General features: G+C 40.0%; 2 protein-coding genes across 4 annotated transcripts; one reads left to right on the plus strand and one right to left on the minus strand.

Moving 5' to 3' along the window:
- Window positions 1–200: 200 nt before the first annotated feature.
- mospd2 (motile sperm domain containing 2) lies at window positions 201–20,072 on the plus strand. Of its 3 annotated transcripts, XR_004698113.2 has the most exons (17): window positions 210–387; window positions 487–544; window positions 866–1,021; window positions 1,774–1,860; window positions 2,052–2,206; window positions 3,472–3,532; window positions 3,664–3,702; window positions 3,839–3,963; window positions 4,185–4,358; window positions 8,449–8,567; window positions 11,416–11,466; window positions 11,669–11,762; window positions 12,424–12,520; window positions 13,055–13,175; window positions 13,279–13,381; window positions 13,943–14,249; window positions 18,320–20,072. XR_004698113.2 is itself a non-coding variant. In XM_035173699.2 (16 exons), the coding sequence occupies exons 1-16, from the start codon at window positions 355–357 to the stop codon at window positions 14,084–14,086; spliced, it is 1,617 nt and encodes a 538-aa protein (XP_035029590.1). In that variant the 5' UTR covers window positions 201–354; the 3' UTR covers window positions 14,087–14,513. The 3 variants fall into 3 exon arrangements, 2 of the variants coding, with proteins under 2 accessions (XP_035029590.1, XP_035029591.1); XM_035173699.2 differs by lacking the exon at window positions 18,320–20,072 and having other exon boundaries at window positions 201–387; window positions 13,943–14,513; XM_035173700.2 differs by lacking the exons at window positions 11,416–11,466; window positions 18,320–20,072 and having other exon boundaries at window positions 13,943–14,513.
- LOC118119616 (ankyrin repeat and SOCS box protein 9) lies at window positions 17,640–21,295 on the minus strand. Its single transcript, XM_035173706.1, has 7 exons — window positions 21,046–21,295; window positions 20,812–20,891; window positions 20,537–20,644; window positions 19,921–20,071; window positions 19,525–19,659; window positions 18,301–18,492; window positions 17,640–18,158 (listed from the first exon to the last, which is right to left on the minus strand). The coding sequence occupies exons 1-7, from the start codon at window positions 21,134–21,136 to the stop codon at window positions 18,034–18,036; spliced, it is 882 nt and encodes a 293-aa protein (XP_035029597.1). The 5' UTR covers window positions 21,137–21,295; the 3' UTR covers window positions 17,640–18,033.
- Window positions 21,296–22,794: the final 1,499 nt, after the last annotated feature.

Consider the following 22,794-nt stretch of genomic DNA (forward strand, 5'->3'; position numbering starts at 1 on the left):
GCTCTGTATTTAATAAACGTAACATGTCAGCTCTGTATTTAATAAACTTAACATGTCAGCTCTGTATTTAAACTTAGCCTGTTAGCTCTGTATTTAATAAACTTAGCCTGTTAGCTCTGTATTTAAAACGACAGCGTGACGGTGATTGGATGTGAACTTATCGTGAACGTCGCCCTCCCACCGTTCGGACTTTGCTTTCCACGTCACAGAGCAGAGGCGTGGCTACAGCCGGAGCCAAAATGGCTACCGCGGGGTGTCGGTTTCACAATTCGCACTGATTCATCCTAGCTAAACTCGCTAGCTCTACCGGCGGAAGCAGCAGCAGCAGCAGCAGAGAGCGACTGACTGTTGAATATGGCTGAACTTGAGCAGCACGAAGGAGCGCAGGTACCGTCCCACACCGACAGAACAGAGCTGCATTTATTTGACCGCTTTTACAAGTTATCATATTAAAAGCTAAATACGTGTCTGACTCTGTTTTGACAGGACCTCGAAAAGAAGATTGAGGAGACGAGGCTGAGATTCAACAACGAGTTCGTCCAAGGTTGCACAAGTTATTGGCTTTAGTTACAAATTAACTTTCACTTCGTCAAGTTGCCTGGTTGTTGTCATTAGCATACGTTCATTTCTTGTCGCTTAGCTGACTGCTGCTTAGTGTTGTGTTGACCTACATGCTCTGAGCCCAGCTAAGCTCCAACCGTTAACTAGCTAATAGTAGCCACGTTTTGTCACATAAAGTGCCCTGGGGCTGACACTTTACGGCCTGCGGCTGGTTCACAGCACTGTACAAACAACAACTCAGCCCTTTTGTGTTTGAGCATCATGTGACTCCGCCTTGTTGTGGTTGTACCTGTTGTGTTTCCAGATTCAACAGAAAAATATGACTCCAGAGACGTGGAGAGGCTTCAGACAGACGATGCTCTGGTGGAGGGTTACCTCACCTGGAGGGTTTATGTTGTTGACGATGCCTTGAAAATGATCGATGATAGTTTCCAGTGGAGAAAAGAATTTGGTGTGAATGGTAAGAAGTTTGACACAGGACGTGCACGGTTTCACATCATCTTTCGTGTCAATACAGTATCTGTCAAGCATTATCTTCGTGCTCCTTTTCCCTTTTTGCAAAAGCAGTTTTTATTAAACATAAAAGCTCACAGTTGTCAGCGGAAATATTAAATCTCTCGGAAAACTGGTCCAAAATAAAAAAGTAGTGTTTTGTGAATTGTGAACTTGACAATTTAAATATCAACTTTCAGCACTTTCAAACACTTTAATCCTCGGACTACAGACACAATTGACTTTAAAGTGTAATATCCAGCCAGAGTCAAAAGCAGAGATGTTGACATTGCCATATTTAGTTTGCAAGCTTGGGACACACACATCAACTGTTGTGCCGCTCCGGGATGAGCCCACACAGAGTGTCATTGTGTGTCACACACCCATATATCTCCATGCATAGGCTACCACTGAGAACAATCCCCACTCTTTCTGAGTTGTTGGTTTTAGTCTGTCTTTAATCCAGCAAATTTAATTTGTGCAACAGTTATTTTCAGGAAAGTTGATTTATTCAAGTCCAAGAGTGCGCTGGTGCTTTCGTTGAACTACACATTCAACCTGGGCCCCTTTTGTTAATCAGTTGATTCTCGTATCTTTGTTAATTATTAATACAATTGCGGTGGGGGTGGAGGATTTTCTATTCAGCTGTATTTTTTGAATGCTTTAAATGAGAACAAACACCAGTTAACAGTGTGATGTGTGTGTACCTGCATGTTTCAGATCTCACTGAGAGCAGCATTCCCAGGTGGATGTTTGAGACTGGTGCTGTCTACCTCCACGGCTATGACAAAGAAGGCAACAAGCTCTGTATGTACATACTTTATCAAAGACCTATTTAAACTGTACTGATATGGACCTAGTAAATACTCATTTTCAACACTTTGATAGGTTATCTGGTCCACTAAATGTGCTTAAACACTACTACACAAATCCAAAATTACTCAGAATAAGATAAAAAAAAAAGTGTATAATTCAGAAATCTTTTTTCCTGTGTTTAGTCTGGTTCAAAGTAAAGCTTCACTCCAAGGATACAAAAACAATTGTGGACAAGAAGAAGTATGTTGCCTTCTGGCTGGAGCGGTATGCAAAGAAAGAACCTGGGATGCCGCTTACTGTTGTGTTTGACATGGCAGAGTCCGGCCTCAGCAATATAGTAAGTCCATGATGATGATATTGTTCCAGAAAATTATTTTCAGAATTATATTTTTAACTGATTTGTTATTCTTTGATGAAAAATACTTTAGCTTGATCTGATATTTAACATCCAGGGTTTCAAAACAATTTTTCCTTTTTATTTCCTTGTCATAAGATATACTTTTCTCTTATTTATCTTTGCGGTGATAGAAGTGCTGTTGCGTGTCCTCATATTTCTTGCAGTTTTAGCCGTGGTCTTGTAGGAACCGATGCACTTCAATGGCGTTATACTTTAGAGATTAAAGTAACCTTTAAATCCTGTTGGTCAATTCGAGTGGATTGCCTAATCCGCAGACTCACCGTGTCACAGGCGTTAGCTTCTTGACGGAGCTCCCTGTTAGCGACTGTATTTCTTAGGCTAGGCTCTAGGCTAGAAATGGCTCAATTAAATACAAATAAATCAAAGTTGGGGGCAATGAAGAGCCATGCAAACCAAATATGAAAAGAGTAGATTAGAAGATGAGTTTGGAAATCATCTTTTATTGTGGTTTGTTGAACCACAGAACGAGTTGCAGCCCATGAGTAGCCAGTATGATCTCATTAAGGCTCAGGAGTGAGGCTCCTGCATAGCAATGAGGCTTCTAGTCAATTATGGAGCCCAGTCATGGTATAAGGGTTGTATCTTTTGACACATGGGCTGTTTGTCTGATGATTGTAATCAACATAAAAACACAACATAGAAATGTATCTGATTCATCTTTAAAACATGACAGAACCTTTTACCTTGATAAGCATTTTCTAATCTAAATGGGATTTATTATATGAATTGTATCTCTCAGCCATGATTAGATTTTCTAACATTATGTGGCCTTTAGATTTAATTATCTGTTTGATCAGAGGCACATTGTTATTAAAGTGGAAAACATGCATCTTATTATAAGCCATTTACTGTGAACTCTCCTTTGGAAGAAAAATGGTTTGTAAGTAGATTGTCTCTTTGAAATAATCAGAGTTGTAAGATATAGTTAGTGAAATCACATGGTGACATATTACAGCAAGTCATATGATGATCTGTTTTTGAAAAAGTTAATATCTAAAAAGAAAAATTAAGTGAAAAAAATTAGCGCTTCCAACGAATTATCATTTTATGTGTGTTCCTTCAGATTTGGACGTGTTTAAGATTAAACAAACGTTCTCGCTGTTAAGAATCATAAAGCATCTTTCATAGATTTCTGTTTTGTTTCGATTTTTATATCACTGTTTTTCCCCCACTTTGTTTTTCAGGACATGGAGTTTGTGAAGTACATTATAAATTGCTTCAAAGTTTATTATCCAAAGTTTCTGTGTAAGTAAGTTATAAAAGCAAAATGAATATGTATCCAGATGGAAATATGTTTCATTCACTTATTAATAGTGATTTTCATTTATTTTTAAGTCATACAATTTATATGAACTTTGTTTTTCATACTATTTCAGCCAAAATGATCATTGTGGATATGCCTTGGATCATGAATGGTGAGACTGAGCCTATCTTCTCTGAATAGTCCATATGAACTTGTATATTAATATCAATAATATCATTATTGTCAATAACTTTTCTAAATACTACAAATATTCTGACATACTGAGTATTAAACGTGTCTCATTTCAGCGGCATGGAAGATTGTGAAGTCGTGGTTGGGTCCTGAGGCAATCAGCAAACTAAAGTTTGCTTCCAGATCTGATGTTCATACTTTTATAAGCCCCGAGTACCTGCCAACTCACATGGGTGGAACGGTATGTCTCTGTCTTTCTTAACTTTACAAAAAAGCCTTGTACATCGTGTTTTAATTTGTTTCTGTCACACAGTTACAAAAGATTAAGTTAGTTACACATCATCTTTTAGTGGGATCATGTTGTGATGACGACAAAGCTAATGTATAAAAAGCTATTCCTTTTAATTTAAACCGACAATGTGCACGCCTATAGTGATTCTAAATGATCTGACTACATTCCAGGACCCCTTCAAGTATAGCTACCCACCTCTTCCTGATGACGACTTCCAAACACCCATCTCTGAGAATGGACCTATTGTTAGTGAGGATGACACAGAGAGCAAAGAGGGTGAATTGGAGGTCAAAGATGCCCTTGAGTCCAGCTTCAACTCCGAGATTGCAGTCAAACCCAAAAAGGTACATTTTACATTCTTTTCATCAACTTTGTATGAACTCCTATTGTCGCCAGTCCTTCCAGAAATTAGTTAACTTTTATTAAGGGGATCTATGTTTGATCTCATTGTATATCTGGATATGACAGAGAAAGTGTTATATTTTTGAATAAAAGTAATAATTGAATGTGAATAAATATTGCTGATGTTTAAAGTGGTACAGTCAGCAGGAGCAGTGCTTCTGTTCTTGCTGCAGCTGCTCTCATGTTTAACGTAAGCTGAGAGTGATTGAGTCATGATTAAATCTGATTGTGACATCTCAGCCAGTGTCGACCACCTCTTGTCGACTTGACACACTGCTCCCAGTCAAATTAGATGCCCCACGGTCAGAGATTCCTCCTCGTTCCTCATTGCTCATTTCTTTAATTTGAGCCAGTGATTACAGCATGTAATCAGGCCGCTCTGTGGAGACAACTGTGAATTAAGTGGCAAGTAATGCCCTGAATTTGTAGACGTTAAGCTCTTGCTCATTGTCTTTGTGAAGGTGACTCCTAATGTCTTTGGCTGCAATTAAATCCTGCCAACAAATCCCATGCATCTCAGCCAGCACACTGCCCCGCTCGTCATCTCTTCGGCTCCTCGTATGATCAGCAGAGGTTGTCAAGTCTGTTTCTTAAGCTGTTCCCTGCTGGAGCTAGATTCCGGTTTCCTCCACAAATGGCATCAGTGTAGCACCGTCGCTGAGACACCCACAGGCTTCAGCTTGAATACGTCTGCAGCTCCTGTAACCTTCGTCTTAGTCTGATGACACTGAATTTCAACTACTTGCAGCAGGACTGCAGCTTATGTCACAGATTCTACTCGCTCTCCACAGGACAATCTAGCCCTCACTTCATAATCTATTTAGCTTCTTTTCTCGTGAGCAGTTTGCAAAGAAATCCTGCATGGAAATAGATGGAGGATATTAAGGGGGTCGTCTAAGGATATGCATCTTGTTCGCAACTGTTTCTTATTTTTGGTTTGTTATTTAGTATTGCAGCTTTTATTTACAGGTATTTTCTGGTTTCCTGTCACAGTCAGGGAACAGCGAATTTGGATTTAACCTGCTTTTGACGTGAGGACAATGACAAGTTTTTTTAGCCTCTTTATGCCTATAGGACACTAATTCTATCTGCTGGAGAGTTCTAGCAGTGCTGCGTTACCCTAACTTACTCCTGTGAGCCTCCTAAGCCCCAACAAACAAACAGTTCTCCTATTGTGAACCAATACCACATCGGTCATGCATAAAAGATTTATATTTACAAAGCGGAGATATGCGAATCATTGAATTGTTAGCCTCAACAATACTGTACAGGCACAACACAGAAGTTTGCTAATGCTCTTATACTGGGAAATATAAATATAAACACAGAATCTCCTCGCACTCTTTCTGGCATATGTTTCGTCAGATTGTGGTGTATACTTGCCCCGAATAACCCCAGAGAAAAGGTGCAGAGCTCTCTATTGGAGCAAATGACTAATTTCATTAATCCCTACGCTTGAGCTAAAAAGATTGCTCAGAAATATTTAAGGTGAAAGAAATTACGTTTTTCTACAAACTCCCAAGTGTGAATAGTGAATTATTCAGCTATTCAAATACATTTTAATTGTTATTTGTGTGACTTCTAATTCTGTGAGTGAAGGAAAGCTACATACTATACTACTAACTCCTTCTTTCAAGGCTTTCCTGTTATCTTATCGAATAGCCAAGGCCAAAGAGCAAGTTTATGACAAACCCATAGTTTTGTATGGCAGTTCAATATATCAGATATTAACCAAAACGAATCATGCATATCTAAACCAAACCACAATACAATAGGAGAGGTTAATATAAGAGCTTAAGAGAAATTTGTAAATCAACTGTGTCTGCTGTCTCATGAGAAGTTCATCAGGCACGAGTTATGAGTTAGACGTTTTGTCCGGTTGCCTATTGTTGTGTCACTGTATCAATATACCAGCCTGTCAACATTTCAAGCCCTGCTTCTTATCCATTTGTCTTCATGACAAGAGACTCACCACCTTCTCCACTGCCACCACCACCACCCATCCCGACCTGAATTCTTCTGGCTTCCAGGCAGCACTTTGCTGAAAATGTCACGGCATACAGGAAACCTAATTTTGAAATTTCTTTTTGTTTTGAAAAAAGGGTTGGAGGTGGTAAGGCACTGTAAAGTCACACCTACACATCGAGATCTGTGTCCGGAAGATTTCTGCGGACTGGAAAAGGCAGGTGTACTCGCGTGATGCAAGTTTCTGTGAGTGCACCTGCCTCACAGTCGAACCGATGTCAGCACCACCCAACTTGACATTTTCATCCCTCGACCTGTCCTGGACTCCATATTTTAAATTTTACTCCGAACTGTTTTTTGTTTTGTTTTTTAAAAGGAAGCACAAAAATTCAGAGTTGTAATCAAGTTATGTACGCTAAATGATGGGTAGTGTACCTTTTGCACAATATCATGTAAACACTCAACCAAGTGAAACACTCCTTTTCAGTTTATTATCTTAGAGATAATAGAAAGAACCTTCTCTGCTGCCTGTTTCAATTTCATATTATTTGTATCTTTTAACCTCAGATTAGAAAAGATAATTACTGTTATATTACAGTAGACTAGGTTTGTCACCTACTGCACTAAACCAATGACTAGGTTTGTAACCTACTGCACTAAACCAACTTCTTTACTGGGAGGTAACTTTTTAACCAAAGCCCTCTGTGCCTTGTCCACTAACACAATCCTTACCAGGCCTGTGAGTCTGGAGACTGAGACCATGTATATAATCTTTGATTATGTTCTGTATAATCTATAGACACTTCTCATTGTGAGCATTTCACTAATCTTTCAGTTTTGGATGATCGAAAATCTTCAACGATTTTTTTTGTGTCTTTTGCATTTCATATCTTACACAATGTGAAGAAATCCTAGCGAAGTTCTTAATTCAATTTATGTTTTTATTGTGGTCTGTTTAATTTCAGTGGTCTGTTTTAATTTTAATTTTAGTTTGAGTATTACTACCATGAAGGTGTTTTTAATTCGTTTGTTTCTCATAATAAATTGTTTCTTTGTTAATCATTAACTTAACTTAGTATGAGAGTTTGACAAAAGTGCCAATGATTAACTTGCCAGAACAATAATTTAAATTCTCATATCTGTATGAAACTGCCTAATATTTCAAAGTTTAATTTTACATTTAAGCATGTTTTGCTTAATTTTTTTGTATTACCTAATTGTGTTAAGCTTGCTCTTTTAAAATGACAAATAAATAGAGACATTTCATCAGCAGCTGATGTCTTTATTGTGGCAGTTGCATGACAGCCAGCCATTGAATTGAGATGACATGCTTGGTTGCTTATCACAGCGAATGACACACTTCACCTCTGAGTCATGAATGTTGCCATCACACGCAGAGGCCACTCACCTTTGCCCCTGCCCTCCCTCCCTCCCTCCCTCCCCTCCCATCATGTCCTCACTTTCTCATGTTTGCACAACATGTGTTGCCAGCTACACTGTGTGAAAGCATCCATTTCACCAAATTGCCTACGTCATCCATAACATCCAGCGCTGATACAGCTGTTTCCCAATTTCTGACCCCTTGTGTGGTCTTGTGGTCTGTCAGCAGATGATTTAGGTCAAAGTTAGGATGTTTTGTTGAAGTGAGTGTGAGTTGTTTTATGACTTCTGTCCTAGTTGAGCTTTCATTTAAGTTTTTTTTTTTTGGTCAGAAGTCATGAGTTTGTGGGTTCTGCATTTTCAAATGGACACTCCCTGTGGTTCTGTGCTCACATTCGAGACGACCTGGAAGTTGGGTCAGGAGTCGTCATGTGGGTTTTTTAGAAGAAAAAAAATTGGGAAGAAAGACTCTTTTGATGACTTTAACACTGAACCTTTATTTCACATGATCCATTTATTTATCATTATAAATGACAGCCAAGGGTTTCATTAACTGATAGCTTTCTCTTCATGAAGGGCAGGGGTCAAGCTTTTCGTTTTCATGGAAAGGATCAGATAAGGGTCACATGATCACCTTATCTGAACTCTGAGTTCATTTTCTAATTAAGTGGTCTTTGTTGTTTTCAGGTGAATTTCCTGGAAGACAGTGTGAAGTCAGAGGACAGTGATAAAACAGACACGAGTGCCAGGACCAAAGGAGCCAGGAAGCCACTGACCACCTTCAAAGGCCCTTTGCTAGACGTTAGGTAGGTCAACCTGCTTCCTTCTCCACTTTGTCATCATTTATTTATGCCTGCGTTGATTTACAACTTGTCCTGGCCAAACTAGTTAGAAGGGAACATTTGTCTAAGCACTCAATAATTTCAATGTTTTATAGGGGGCATATGGAAATTGTTTGTGGATGGTGTGATTTTGTATTTTGGTCTAATATGTATTGAGTTAATCTGTCCACCAATTTGCTCCACACCATCCCAACATCTACTCGATGAATTGGCACAATATTTTTTCCGGTGGGTCACAGAATGAATCTGCCTTTCGAGATCCCCGACTTTTCCTATAGTTCCAGCGTGAGGTTGACATTTGTGGTTTTGAGTGAAATGTGTCGATGGTACACCATCAAATTTAAAAAGCATTCATGTCACCTTAAGGAAGAATTGTGATCACTATGGCAATTCCACTGACTCATTATGTATTGAGATCAATGAGATCCCCATCAGCTTCACTTAACTTTGTGTTTAGAATACAGGCTGTACATAAAGATGGACGACATGTCAGCTGCCTAAAAGTGAAGCCAATGCATCTTCATTGTTCTCTGGTGGCTGGCTGCAGTGTAGGTCGTAAACCCCGCCTCCTCCATGTTCCTCAAAGATGGTATCTGTAATTTTAGGTAGTTCTAATCAGTGATGTATGGTCAAGTGTCATTTATCCAGTAAGGTTGGTTTTAATTAGTTGTTTGATGCTATGAAAATTGGATGAAATATCATGATTGACAGCTGAGACTGACAGAGGATTGGTCGAGCGTGTGTGTCGGCAGAACCTTCGTACCATGGCTCCACTCTGTGCTCATTACTGTGCAGACTCTCTCTAAATGAAGTCAAAAGCGCAAGATGGTGGCCTTTGATCCTGGATACTTAATTTTTGTACAATTGGAGGAAGTAGGGACGCATCAATCATTCTCATATACAGTCTGTGGTTTATTATTTGGCTTAGAGCACTGTTGTGCAGCCTCACAAAACTGTTACTCTTCGGCAGACTATATCACACACAACTTAAACAGACTTTGTCTTATTTTCCTGCATCTAACTGGGGTTGGATGTGCACATAAGTCAGATTCTTCTCACTGCAGCTAGAACTCATTTGTGTCTGCCTGTTCTCTTTGTGATGCCACAAAGCTTGTTCAGGTTCTGCACTGACACTGTTCTCCATCTGAATAAATGTACATTAAATGTACCAAATGAACTTTAAACTGAGTCTGTGTATTTAGGAGCCCTTCGCCATAAGACAAGTTTTAATTGCCTTGTACCTATTCACCACAGTGTTCCCTTCATGTATTGGCTCAAAGCCTAAAGTCCTTATTGATGTGCTTGTCCCTTTATAGCTCAATTGATCTGCTCACTGGAATTAAGGATGCTACCAATCAATTGTTCATTAAGAAGGAATGAGCCGGTTTAGTTAATTTTTAATGGGGCCACAGTAATCAGGGAGAGGGACTGGCCAATGATCAACTTCACAAGTGGTCAATTGCAAAGGAGCATAGTGATCAAAGAGGGATCTGGTTGGATCTTTGGTAAATGCTTAGTGGTACATTCACACACACACTATGATGTTCCTCCTCATTTTCATGAATACTGTCCGTTGAGTTCTGTTTTTTTTTTTCCAGAGTAACGGCTTTGATGTGAGGATTTTAACAGCTCCAGGCTGTGAATTATAGTGATAAACAGATTTAAATGAGCCTTAAATGCAATTATGTTTCTGAGCTGTGTTAGCTTTAATTCGAGGCTGGGGGCTTTAAAAGGGAGTAGGGGGCTTTGATCTTGTGTTTGCCAAAGGTTTCCAGAGCCAGAAGACTCTGAGCTCCAGCAAACGTCAGACTCTACAGCTGTTTTATTCCAGGAAGGAACACACGAGGACATGAAACAGAATAATATGTTTGTTTCGTCCATGAAATGTAGCCAAGCTACATCAATGAGAACCTTTATGTTATAATCCATCTGCCAGTTTATTCTTGGCAAAGTGAAAGTCTCCAATGTATCAAGTGTTCTGTGCTAATTAAGGCTGAATTCATTAAATCACATTTTATTTATAGCCAAATATGACTTACAAATTCATTAGAAGAAGCATCAAGTTCACAAGACAAAAACAACAACAATCGGAGAGCAAGGCAAGGTGACCAAAATGGAGAAAATATGTTTTATATTTTTTGACTTCATGATCATGCTTCCCAATTTTTGCATCAAATAGTCAGAATACCTTGAATATTGTCTGGTCATAAAGACAACATTGGCATGGTAAACATTTCTTAATGTGGTATTTAAAGGCAAAAGTGAAATCATTAAACCATATCTAATTTACATTAACGTGTGTCCTGTCCTGCACCTTCGCTTGATGAAAGAACCAACAAATAAACATTAACAGGGATAAGTGCACTACCATGACGAGCTAATTATCTGGCAGCGCACTAAACAGCACAAAAACCTTTCTGCTAATGTCACTTGCCAGCAACACACTGTCTACCCATAGCATGTGAACTATAGCACACGTTTCCTTATGTTTCCTCTCATTCTCAGTAACAGTTACTTCCCTCCTGTTTCACAGGCTGTGGAAGTAGTTTGATGTCATGTAGTCAGGTGCTGTAGACAAACCTCGGAATCTGCAAACTACAGGATGTTAACTATCAAACCAGATTAACAAGTGCATCATCTATTGATTTGTTTTCGCCCCATGTGTGTCAACTAATCTGTCATTGTAAGTGTATTGATATATCAACTGAAGCCAAATGGGTATTTAGGCAGGTGCTACAATTACCTGTGTTGATTACTTGTCCTTTTTCAAAAATGTTTGCTGTGCATTCTTCTAAATGTATTCCCACAACAGGTGCTCAGAAGGACCCCACAATCCAGTTTTGTCCCCAGCACCAACAGCAGCGTAAAACCGCCATTAGATGTGTTTTGTAGATAGATTTTTTTTTAGATCACATTTAGTACATCTAGCATCTAGAATCTCTTCTGGGGTTAATAAATAGACATTTTAAAGCACAAAATCACTGTCATTTATTCAAGATCTGCACCTCTGATTTTCACCCAGCTCCTGTTACACGCTGTGTTTTTTATATTTCCTCTCTGTGCAGCCCTGCAGAGGAGCTCAGCTTTGGTTCTGGAGAGACCGAGAAGAAATGTCTCATTATCCTGAGCAATGTGACCAAAAATCAAGTGGCCTTCAAGGTGAGTGTGAGGACACTCACATGCCTGTGTGCTAACTTGGCTGCTTGAGTTGGTGAACATGGGATGAGTTGTCAAGATGACTGCTACACACTGCTGAAATAATAGTAGTAGTACTGAGATTAGATTAATTGATCAGTAATTTTGACATCTGATTAGTAGGTGAAAGTATTTGTTAAGAATAATTAGCAAATGTTCACTGCTGGAGGATTTGTGGGGGCTGATACCAATATGGATAACAGTGAGGAATTAAAATACAATAAAATTGGCAGTGATTCGTAGGATGTTGTTATCAAACCCTTATGACAAATATAATTGAGGCTTGATATTTTGCAGTTTGTTTAATCATAAACTAAACACAAAAACACAAATACAGCAAAATATATAGAACTTGAATTTTCGAAAATAAACATAAATGCATTGTTCATTCATTTTGTAAAATAAAAGTTTTCAATATCGGTGCATTTTGGCAAACAGTGTTATTAAACATCCGTGAAAGGTTCATCGGCCGATTTTTGTAGTAAATCAGTTGGTCTTTATTATTTATCATTATAAATAAAATATATATTGGTTCTAAGTTGCACAAAACACACATCATGAAAATGTCAACTTGAGCTGTGGCTAACACAACAAAAATATATTAATGAATCTGGTGTCTCCACAGGTACGGACCACAGCACCTGAGAAGTACAGAGTGAAGCCCAGTAGCAGCTGCTGTGAACCAGGAGCTTCCATTGAAATAGTGGTTTCCTTACATGGAGGTACTGCACTTTAGCTCTATTCACAGCAGATGTGTCCAAATGGAGAACCTTAGAATAATCAAACGGTCCAGTCTGTTTCCCTCTCAAAGTGCCAGCAGCCACTTTTCTTTAGCCTGACATACATATTTCAATAGTGATAAAATAATCATCTCCCCTGTCAGACAACAGACGGTGTTGTGTGAGTCCTGTGTGGGGACTGGAATGTCAGCTGCAGGTTATATTGTGCTACATACCTCTCAGAACAACCAGTACTGTCTTCTTAAGTGTCTAAAGAGTCTTTAGTAGCTTTTATACATTGCAGTACTGTTATGTCTAGCACTGACATTTCTAAAGAGGGTCACTCTGTCTTTGAGGCAAATCATTCACATATCTTTTTTTACTGAGTTTAAATAACAGTTTAAATTCTTCTCTCACATTTACAAAAAAAGCCATTTCCTGTATTTTTAGGAATTTAAGAGCCACAACAACGAGCATTTTTGATCCTAATTGTTTGAGCCCTTTTCTATAACGTTGCCCTGAATGGTTTTTGTGCAGGATCTCAGGCTTCGCCGCAGGACCGATTTTTGGTCATGGCGGCTGAGATGGACAACGTTGGATCACAAGAACTGGCCCAGTTCTGGAAAGAAGTACCAAAAGCCAAGATCATGGAACACAGGTACACACCACACACTCTGGGTGATGGCCTCTTGTCACATAGTTCTCTTGACAGTTCTAATAGTGGACTCCTCATGGCTCATTAGACTGTGTCTTTCCCTCAGATTGCGCTGCCATATTCTGGAGAGCTTCAAACCAGCAGTCAGTTTTCTGAGGGACAGTCCTGTGGATACAGGGACCAGCGGGCAACAGGAATTAGACATAATGGTGAGTTCTGTTGAAGTGACTGTGACTTATTATAATATACGTGTTAATTGACATACTTTTTAACACCTCAAAGATTTGTATAGACTCCCATCATCATCAAGAGATCAAGCATTCTGGAGGTTGAAATGCAGCAATGAAGTTGTAATTAATAGTTTTTGCATTTTCATTGCATTCTCCCAAAATAGAGAGAGCTGAGATCCTCAGAGTCACTACACTAACCCTGTTGTTCATGAAAAACTACTCACAGCACGTGACTCCAGATTGCTTTTCTATATATGTACAGAAATGTATGCATTTCTATGTGAACAAAATACATGTTCATATTTTTTAGTTGTACTGGTATCTAAATTTGGATAAAGCCAGACTAGCAGTTGACCCTTGCTTCCTGTTTTGATGCTAAATGCACTGTCTTGGTGTGTTAGGTGACTTACTTCCCCAGATCTTGAACTATTCCTTTTCCTGCACGTCCGTTATAGTCTACCTTGTTTCTGTGCCTTTCATTACAATGCTGTCACACTGATAAATCGGGTGAGTGACCTTTTTTTTTTTTTATCCCACCAGCTCATGCGAATGACGGCCTGCAACTCTCGGCTAGAGCAGAAGCTGAACACGTGTCTCTGGCTGCAGAAGGTTCTCACGGTGCTGGTCCTAGTCCTCGTGGCGCTGAACCTGCTCTGTCTCTACCTGCTGGGCAAGGCATCTTGATATCACCCCGGCTCCCTCCGCCTGCTTTTAGTCGACCACAGACACACGAGACTGTTCCAGCCTCGGTCGATCGCCTGAGGGACGGTCGCCGTGCGCTCTGCCTCCCCGACTCCCCCCCACAGGCTGCCGTCATAGAGAGGAGGAGCGCAGACTTTAGGGACATGTGAGTCGTTATGGAGTTATTGTATGAAGAGATTGTACTCGTCGATTTACAGGCACTTGAGTGTTAACAGAGACACTTTTAACAATGGGTCATCAAATCAGTCGTTCATTTTTTTTAAGAAGGATCATAAAATAAATGTGTATTTATTGCAAAAGTAACAATATTTAGAAGGGAAAAAAATGAGTTATTTTTGTGATCATTATGTACAATTTTTTACATTATATGAATCTACAGAATGTAAAATAAACTCTTTTTTCAACTTACCGTTCTCTTTTAAGATTATAATACTTTTCTCTTGTGCAGTCAAGTCAGGCAGAGATAAAAGAGCATCTACACACCCTTCATCTTGAGATTTAAATGTTTCGGCCACGCACTTGTCGTATTTACACTCTGTAATAAACCCTCATTAGTGCGGCGGTGTCTAATTGAAAACATTGCCGTACGACCCAACTAAACCTCTCCATGCTCGGACCAAGAAGCCACAGGAGATCTCTGCCTCCTCTATCTCCTCCATTTGTTTTAATTACTCCCAACACTTGCAAACTAAAAATACCAAAGCAATTACTGGCGAGTGCGAGGACACGGCGCAACCCACTTGTAGCTTAGTGGAAGGCGCTGATATCTATAACAAGATCCAGCTCGGAGCAATCAGGACGCGAGCAGCCGTACAACGAATGATTACGATTTGGTTATTAGATGTGTGCACATCAGGGTTTGTCTGGCAGAAACATCAGCGGCTTGTTTTCAGTAGGTGGTGGCCGCCTGCATTCGAGGGACGATTAGAAAGATGCACACAATAATGAGCGAAATAATCCTACATTGAACTTGATTATAAACACTCTGCTGTTTTGGGTGCCGCACAATGTTTATTCCCAGAAGATTACTCTTTCTATTTTAGTCATAACACTTCGTACGGCTCCCTCTCCTCTTAGTGAAAAACCTCTCTGTTAAAAGCTGCTTGTAGAAGGAAGTGGATCGTTTTAAGCCAGCGTGTGCGCTGGATGTAAAACTTGCATTTGTGCGTTTCACTTAAACCCTTGGTAAGAAATGCATTTTGCACTATTTGGGTAGTAAGTGCCTATGTACTAAAAAAAGGATGGAGTTTAATGGAGTGCCTGCCTCTGGAGAATAACAGTAAAAGCTTTGGTATCACACATAGGTGGGTTGATTTATAAGTGCATCCGAGAGCCGCACAGTACCCGACTGAACCTGGGAGCCTGTTCGGATACACTGCACTGCACAGAGCGGAGTGGAACAGAGCACCACCATCAGTTATGGCACGATGGCTGAAGTGGAAAATTATTTGAGCGCTCATGTGACTGACATTACCAGACAGACTTGTCTCGCCTGATCGTCTATGTGCCGCTAATTACAGCCAGACCACACTCCGTATCTTTCCGGGGCAGCTTCTGAAGTCACAAGCTCCTCCACAGTATTGATTAAACATTACGCACCAGTTAAATCGAAGCGCGGCTCGATGTGCGGCTGAGCCCCGGGCACCCGTGCAATGTTTGAGGGGAACAATGATTTAGTTCAAGTGCCAAATTGGGACAGGGGGCGATCGATGGGAAAGTTAATGAGTGCTGCGTTTAACAAGAAGGGAGTGAGTGAGTGGAGCAACTGTTGCTTTTGTCCCCGTAGAGAGGAGGTTTATGCTCACAGTGAACTACGGTAACACGCGGCCCTTTCCATCATCTCTCTAAATGCCCTGTCGGAATCAATGCTTATGACGAAGCGGCTGTGACATGAATCAATTCCAGTAACTGTGGAGTAACATAAAACTGATCGGCCTGTAATCAATAGGTGCTTTATATTTCCATCTGCAGTGAACCTGCTCTCGCTCCCTGTGGAGTGTGTTAACCCAATTTATCCATAGACTTACTCACAGGTCAGAGGTCAATGGGTCCTTGAAGAGTGTTTGCTCATGAGGGTGACAGCTGACAGGCTGTGGGGAGTTTTGGGAACATTGCCAATGATCTCTCCACTTCCATTCAATATGTATCTTCTGTGGACATAAAGACTCAGCAGGGAACCTGATCTGACAGAAACCTGTTTGAAATCCTGATTGAGGCAGTGGATCAGCGACATCGTGAATACCACATTCGGGCAATGGAGAGAAGAGACGACTTAAAAACAAAAGAAAATGTCTTTTATCTAAATTAATGGGAGTTAAACATTGGTAGCAGTGCCCCTGCTCCTCCTCTGAATATCATTATATCCAATAAGGCACCAAAAGAAAATCAGATGCTAATAAATTCCAGATTCTTCACTTCAACATCTACAAAGCTCTGTTTCTCAGATGGGTACATGGATTTATTTATTATGTTGATGTAGGACTGGAGCAATATGGTAAATGAAATATAACTTATCAGTTCATGCATGCATCTCTCACTTAACTTTTACTTCTTTATAAATATATATATATATATATATATATATATATATATGATGTTTTGTTTTATCTACTTCTATCCCCAATGAATTCCATTTTCACATTTCTTTTGTTTGTTTGTTTGTTCCCCGTGTCGTGCTTGTTTTTAAAAAATATTTTCTCGACTCTTGGGAAGCAGCTGTTTTTGGTTTCCCAGAATAATTTTGCATAATATCTCAACACCAGCACAAAAACATAAACATTAGACTCTTTGTTTTTACAGAGAGTGAAAAATGAGACAATTGTGCAAGCGTGTCTCTCCACAGTCAGCCAGAGACATTTCAATGTAAAGTCTCTTTTTTTAAACAATCTGTCGGAAAAAGTGTTTAATAGACGTACATTTCACAACTAGATAGTAAATTCAGTGGTGAACTAGTCTTATATCTACATTTATTAGTGCTAAAAACACATGTGAAAGAAATAAGAGGAACTAAAAATGGAACAAAAGAGGGAAGTAAAAGGTTTTTTTTTAGTTCAGACCCCTGGTGGATTGTGTTCGGTGAATGCTGACTCATAGTTTCTGGTTATCTGGATGAACTTCTCACTGCAAAGACTGTGACTATGTTTGAGAAACACATTTAGCTGCATGTGTGATCATACAAAGATCGGCTGATACATTTCTCATCCGGTCTGAAGGAGGCACATAAAATGTCTCATATCTTTTAACTTGAAATAAACACACTGTGGCACATTTGTATGTCTTAGTCATGAAGGTTACAGTGTGGATGAACGTGTGTAATCGATCATGTCGTAACAATCATTTTCAGTCATCAGATTCCTGTAGAATTGTACCACGTGGTCTCGAAGAATCATAATTCAACTCTCCAGGAATCGTGTACATGTACTTCTTGTGTCAGACGTGTAGTGAATTTTATACAAAAGCAAGTCTCATCTATTTAATGTCCAAAGTAAAATGTATTTAAATCTCAACACAGCAGCATCAAAAACAAAAAACAACCAAACATTAAGTCTTTTATTGCCAGACATTACAAAAAAAAAACATTAGCTTAATAGTGTGTTGTGTAATATTCAAAAGAATTATTTATAGCTTATTTTGCAGCCTTTGTTTGGCCTCCTGAGCTTATTCTTATTCTTATACGCATGCGTTTTTGTTTATGAATATTCAATGATCAAATCTTGCAGCAGGACTTTTAAGTCTCCATGATAAAGTCCATATTTATCATCAGAGTCTGTCACTAAGGAGAATTACAGTCGATGACCATCTCAACTATGAGCCATGATGTAGTCATCTCACTGTAAGACTGTGCAAGTCCGCCCCCTATGGACGTAGAGGTGAACTGCTCCGATCTTGAGGTGTTGGGTTTTCCAGTGTATGAAATCTTCACAGGGTTCTTAATGGTAGAGGAGATAGTGTTTCAGTTCTGTGGGGAGGTGAAGGTCATGAATCCCACCCAGCCTTCGCTTGCCCACAGCTCTCCTGATGTTCAGCCTGCACATCTGCATTAGAGGAGACACTTCTGCGGGGAGGGGGGTGGGTTCATCATCAGGGGAGATGCAGGAGCCATGACAGAGAGATGTTTGGAATATTAGCCACAGCTCAGACTAATGTTAAGACCATTAGAATCTTCCGTCAGGCTACTTGCTCGGTTTGTTGAATACCTCCTGCTTGTCTCAGCAGCCTCTCTGCCAGGCTGTTGGGAGGCGCGAGGTCCAGCGGCCGTTTGCCCTCTGGGTTCCTGAGGGAGCGGTCGGCCCCGTGGTCGAGCAGCAGAGACACCAGCTCCGGGTCGGACAGACGAGCTGCGATGTGCAGGGGCGAGTCACCAGACACACTGTTGTTCACACCGGCTCCTGAAGGAGAGAGGAGACTGATGAGGTTTGATACCCTCACGTTACATAACTGCAGGAGAGCATCGCTGACAGTTCACTTCATGCACGGAATATCTTTACTATTCATATTAAAGACCTGGTGGTGTTTTCTAATTAAACTGAATTCACTCAGGTCATGAATATTAAAAGAGATAAGACCAAAGAATGATTTCTTTTACTTGAAACAAAGCACAACATGAATTTTAATTGCGTAAACTTCTGAGTACAATTTTCGTGTATTTTACATTTAACACCACCTTATACTTCACAAACGTGTACTCTGTTATATTTATGTGCCATATTAAAGTTTTTCAAATGATTAGCTACAGTAGTTGTATGTAATGATTCTGCAGTGGTGGAGGAAGAAGTAGTAACTCTGCAATATGTATACTACAAATATTATTTACAAGTAAAATTGTTTAGAATGTCACAAGTAATGTATTAACAGCAAAATGAAAAACCTTTAAATTGTATGTGTTCAAAATTTCTAAAATATTCGGTAAGTATGACTGTTATGTAACTGGTGAAGTAAAAATTACAATATTTCCCTCAGGTAAAGTAAATTTGTACCAAAGTACAGTACTTGTGTAAATGTACTAAGTACACGTTCCAGTAGAGGATCAGTGTAAATGCAGCGGAACCAGATCTACGTTCTAACCCCACAACCACAGATTGAACCCCACTTGAGACGATTCATTATATTTCACTGAGCCTCCATCGGGAGACACAAAGGGGTTTTTCACATAAGCAGTAGTTCTCTCCATGACCTGTAAACAGACTTAGATGTATAAAATCAGTGGAATTCCCCTGTGAGTACATTTTACCAGAGTATTTTTACACTGTGTTTATTTTACTTTGACTAAAGACATTTAGTTTGTTTAATTTGTCTGTTGTACATGTGTGTTTTTTTAATTATTTGACATCATTTACAAAACGTGATCCAAGTTACTTTTCCTCTTGAGCCTAAAAGAGCAGTGCACGTGTGTGAGAGGTCGGAGGGAGAAGCCTTCTTACCGAGCTGCAGCAGTTTCCTCACAGTACCCGGGTGCTGATTGGAACATGCAACGTGCAGAGGGGAACCCGACTGTTCAATGCACTGATCCACATCTGCACCGTGCTGAACGAGAGGAGCAATGCACTCTGGGTGACCTGGAGAGGTTTGATCAGAATCATCACAAAGAGAAATGATGTGCTGGAAGGAATCTGCTTCTTTGAACTCTGCCTGTGAGAAAAATGTGCAGTCGTTTTTCTTTGTAGGCCACAATAACACGTAGTTTTTATACTTTTTTACACTGTTTCAAAGAGCGTTTTCTGATGTTTTGGCTCCATGTGCATTTTGTTGTGACTGGCCAAGCTGCTTCAGCATTTATTATCCCGTGCGTATATTGCAGAGGAATGCGACCCCCTAACCTTTGGCTGCAGCCCGGTGGATTGGAGAGCTGGAGTGGCTGGTCCCCACGGGGGTCGCTCCGTGCTGAAGGAGCAATGATACGCAGGTCACGTGACCCCGGGCGCAGGCCTCTGTCAGAGGAGATTTTCCATCCACCGTCAATCTGTTTACCTGAAAGGAGGAAAGTGTACTTTTAGATAATTCACCAAAGATTCCCCACAAAAATCATCAAATTAAAATCCAGAACAAGTCAAGTCACACTTATAAATGTAGATAACAAATTAGTCGCAATATTACAATGTAAGGATCATTTCCTGCACCGAAGAATCGTCTGCTGGTTATATTTCTATAACACCACCTTTGCTATCCTCCCTCAGACATGCAGTGCATAATTGTGGGTGAACAAATTGGACTTTGTATCTGAACATTTTTCTTTCGTTAATGTGTTATTGTGCATTCGAGGATGTGTCTGCACGCTTGTTAGCATGAGAGTTCGGTTAAACTCTAAGTTAAATAGTTTATATATTTGCCTCCGATCAAGACTACAGAGCAGGATTTCAGAGTTTTTCTTCCGAGGAAAGACACAAAACATATTCACCAAAACAAGTCATAATAAGACGATGATGCTTTACTGACATCTGCCCCGTTTTCCATCAGAAGTTTGGCACAAGCCTCGTGGCCCTGTACACATGCCCCATGGAGAGGAGAGACCCGGTCCAGTGTGTTCAGATTGACACATTTACCCTGAGGACAGAACACATGTAGATTCAGAAATCCTGCAGAGGCACATGAGTTACATCTTTTCAAATGAATTATTTCATGTTTTAGCAAAGGGTGAACACGTATTTCACACATCAGATGATTTTCCAACAGCAAAATGTTTCCTAAAACAGAATATCATCCAACTTTACCTGAGCAATGAGTCTTTGCAGAGCGAGAACTCGTCCATTAAAGGCTGCGTCATGAATTGGAGACCAGTCTGATTCCACATCTTGGAATAAAACACACAAAAACAAAAGCTTTACTTTGTATCAAACTTTCAAATAACACAAATGTGGATTAAAATGGCAAGTTGAAAGTTTTGGAGTAAAGCAGTGAATACACTCCAGCTGCAGTGTGAACCCCTGCTGCCAGCAGCGACTCACCGCTCATCAGAGGGTTGGAGGTAAAAACAACAGTCCCAGTTTGACATGTAGTGTCTCGCGGCGTCTCTTTGTGCCCAGCAGACATGTTCATGTCGTTGTGTTTCTCCAAAATCTGTTTTTACTCTTTCATTGTTTCGCCTCAGAGGCTTTTTGGAATGGAGGCTGAGCTGCGAGTCTGAGCACATCTGAAAAGTGTTGTGTCCTCATCTGTTTCCAGTGTGTCTGTGTGGCAGGACTCTGGTGCTGTGATGTCACTTCCTCTCAAACTAAATACTTGCCATTCAGGAAGCAGGCTGGTTGAAAGCAGCGGTTGGGCCTCAACCAATTAAGTTGCAGAGGGAGCGGCAGCGGGGCCTGTTGAGCAGGTCTGTAATTCGAGACTGTGCATCCACACCCATCCTCTGCAGCAGGAGAAACAGGCGGCGCTGGGGGAGGACGTAGGTTGAAGTTAGTCATGTGAGTCAAATGCATCATGTATTATTGTTAAAAACTCAGTTATTACCTGTGCTGCAAAAATAAAAGATCCTACTCATTCAATGATGCAACATCTGCAACAACACAACAGACTGTTTTCAAAGTCTTTCGCTGGATTTATGAGAAAACTTTTGCCAACACTTTTTATGTTCCCGTATTTATGACTTATGAACAGTATATAATACCATATATATAGTATATAGACATGTGATTTCTTTACTTTTCATTTATTTGTCAAAAACTATAACCCTCCCTGTGGGCATGTGGTGACTGGTGCACAAATATGTGATGTTACAATGTAGCCAATGATGTGGAAAAGTAAGGAACATATTTGTAATAATAAGCTGATGGTACAGCTGTCAGGGGAAATTTGAAGTTGCCCAAGAACATTTTGTCATGCTGTGGAATCAAACTACAGTTGTTTCTTGTTAGGGAACGACCCGCCCTACCCCCTGAGCCACAGTCGCTGTTGATGAAACTCACTGTTTACGAATACCGTATAATAATACACACTTTATTGTACCGGTAAAATCTACTTGTACTTTCAGAGTGTGTTTCAAACCCTCGTTAAAAGTTAATATAGAGCTCACAAAATGCAAAATGTGGAGCGTAAACATTTAACATTTCAAAAAAAAAAAGATGGATGTTTGACCTTCATGGTGCAGAACGATGCGTGAGCAGAGTTTGATACCAGAAGGTTAACTCACAGTCACCTGCTGCAGGAGGAAAGTGTCTCTGCGCTCACCTCAGATCTGAGTTTGACCTTTTATTCAACATCAGAACGACTTTGATGTGGAAACTTGAACAGGCGGCATTTTGTCCTGTTACGTTTTAAACCGTTGAATATCTCAAACAGACAAAGCATCTGCATATTCATGGTTTTCTGAATTATTCAATAAAAGTAAATATTCTTTGAAGAAATTGTACGTACCTTATCTGTTTTGTGGGGGAAACCATATTGGATATAATGTTATGTGATTATTGATTTACATTAGTGTTGGTGCTTTATATACGTATATACTGCAGATATGATACAATAATGTGTAGCAGTGATACATCATTTTCACTTATGGCCAAATGTTTAGTACCATCTATAACTTCTGTGTTTTGAGTGCTACGATCATGTTACATGCAAACCAGCAGGGGGCAGCAGCAGAGAGCAGACGTTTCAAACAGCCAGTGAACGCTGCAGCTCTCTTCCTCGGGGAGTTGTTAATCCACTGGAAACAGGCCACAAACTTCCCATACAATTGACTGTGTGCCTTGTCAGGGAAG

The sequence above is a fragment of the Hippoglossus stenolepis genome, chromosome 13 (assembly GCF_022539355.2).
Source record: "Hippoglossus stenolepis isolate QCI-W04-F060 chromosome 13, HSTE1.2, whole genome shotgun sequence".
NCBI classification, from domain to species: domain Eukaryota; kingdom Metazoa; phylum Chordata; class Actinopteri; order Pleuronectiformes; family Pleuronectidae; genus Hippoglossus; species Hippoglossus stenolepis.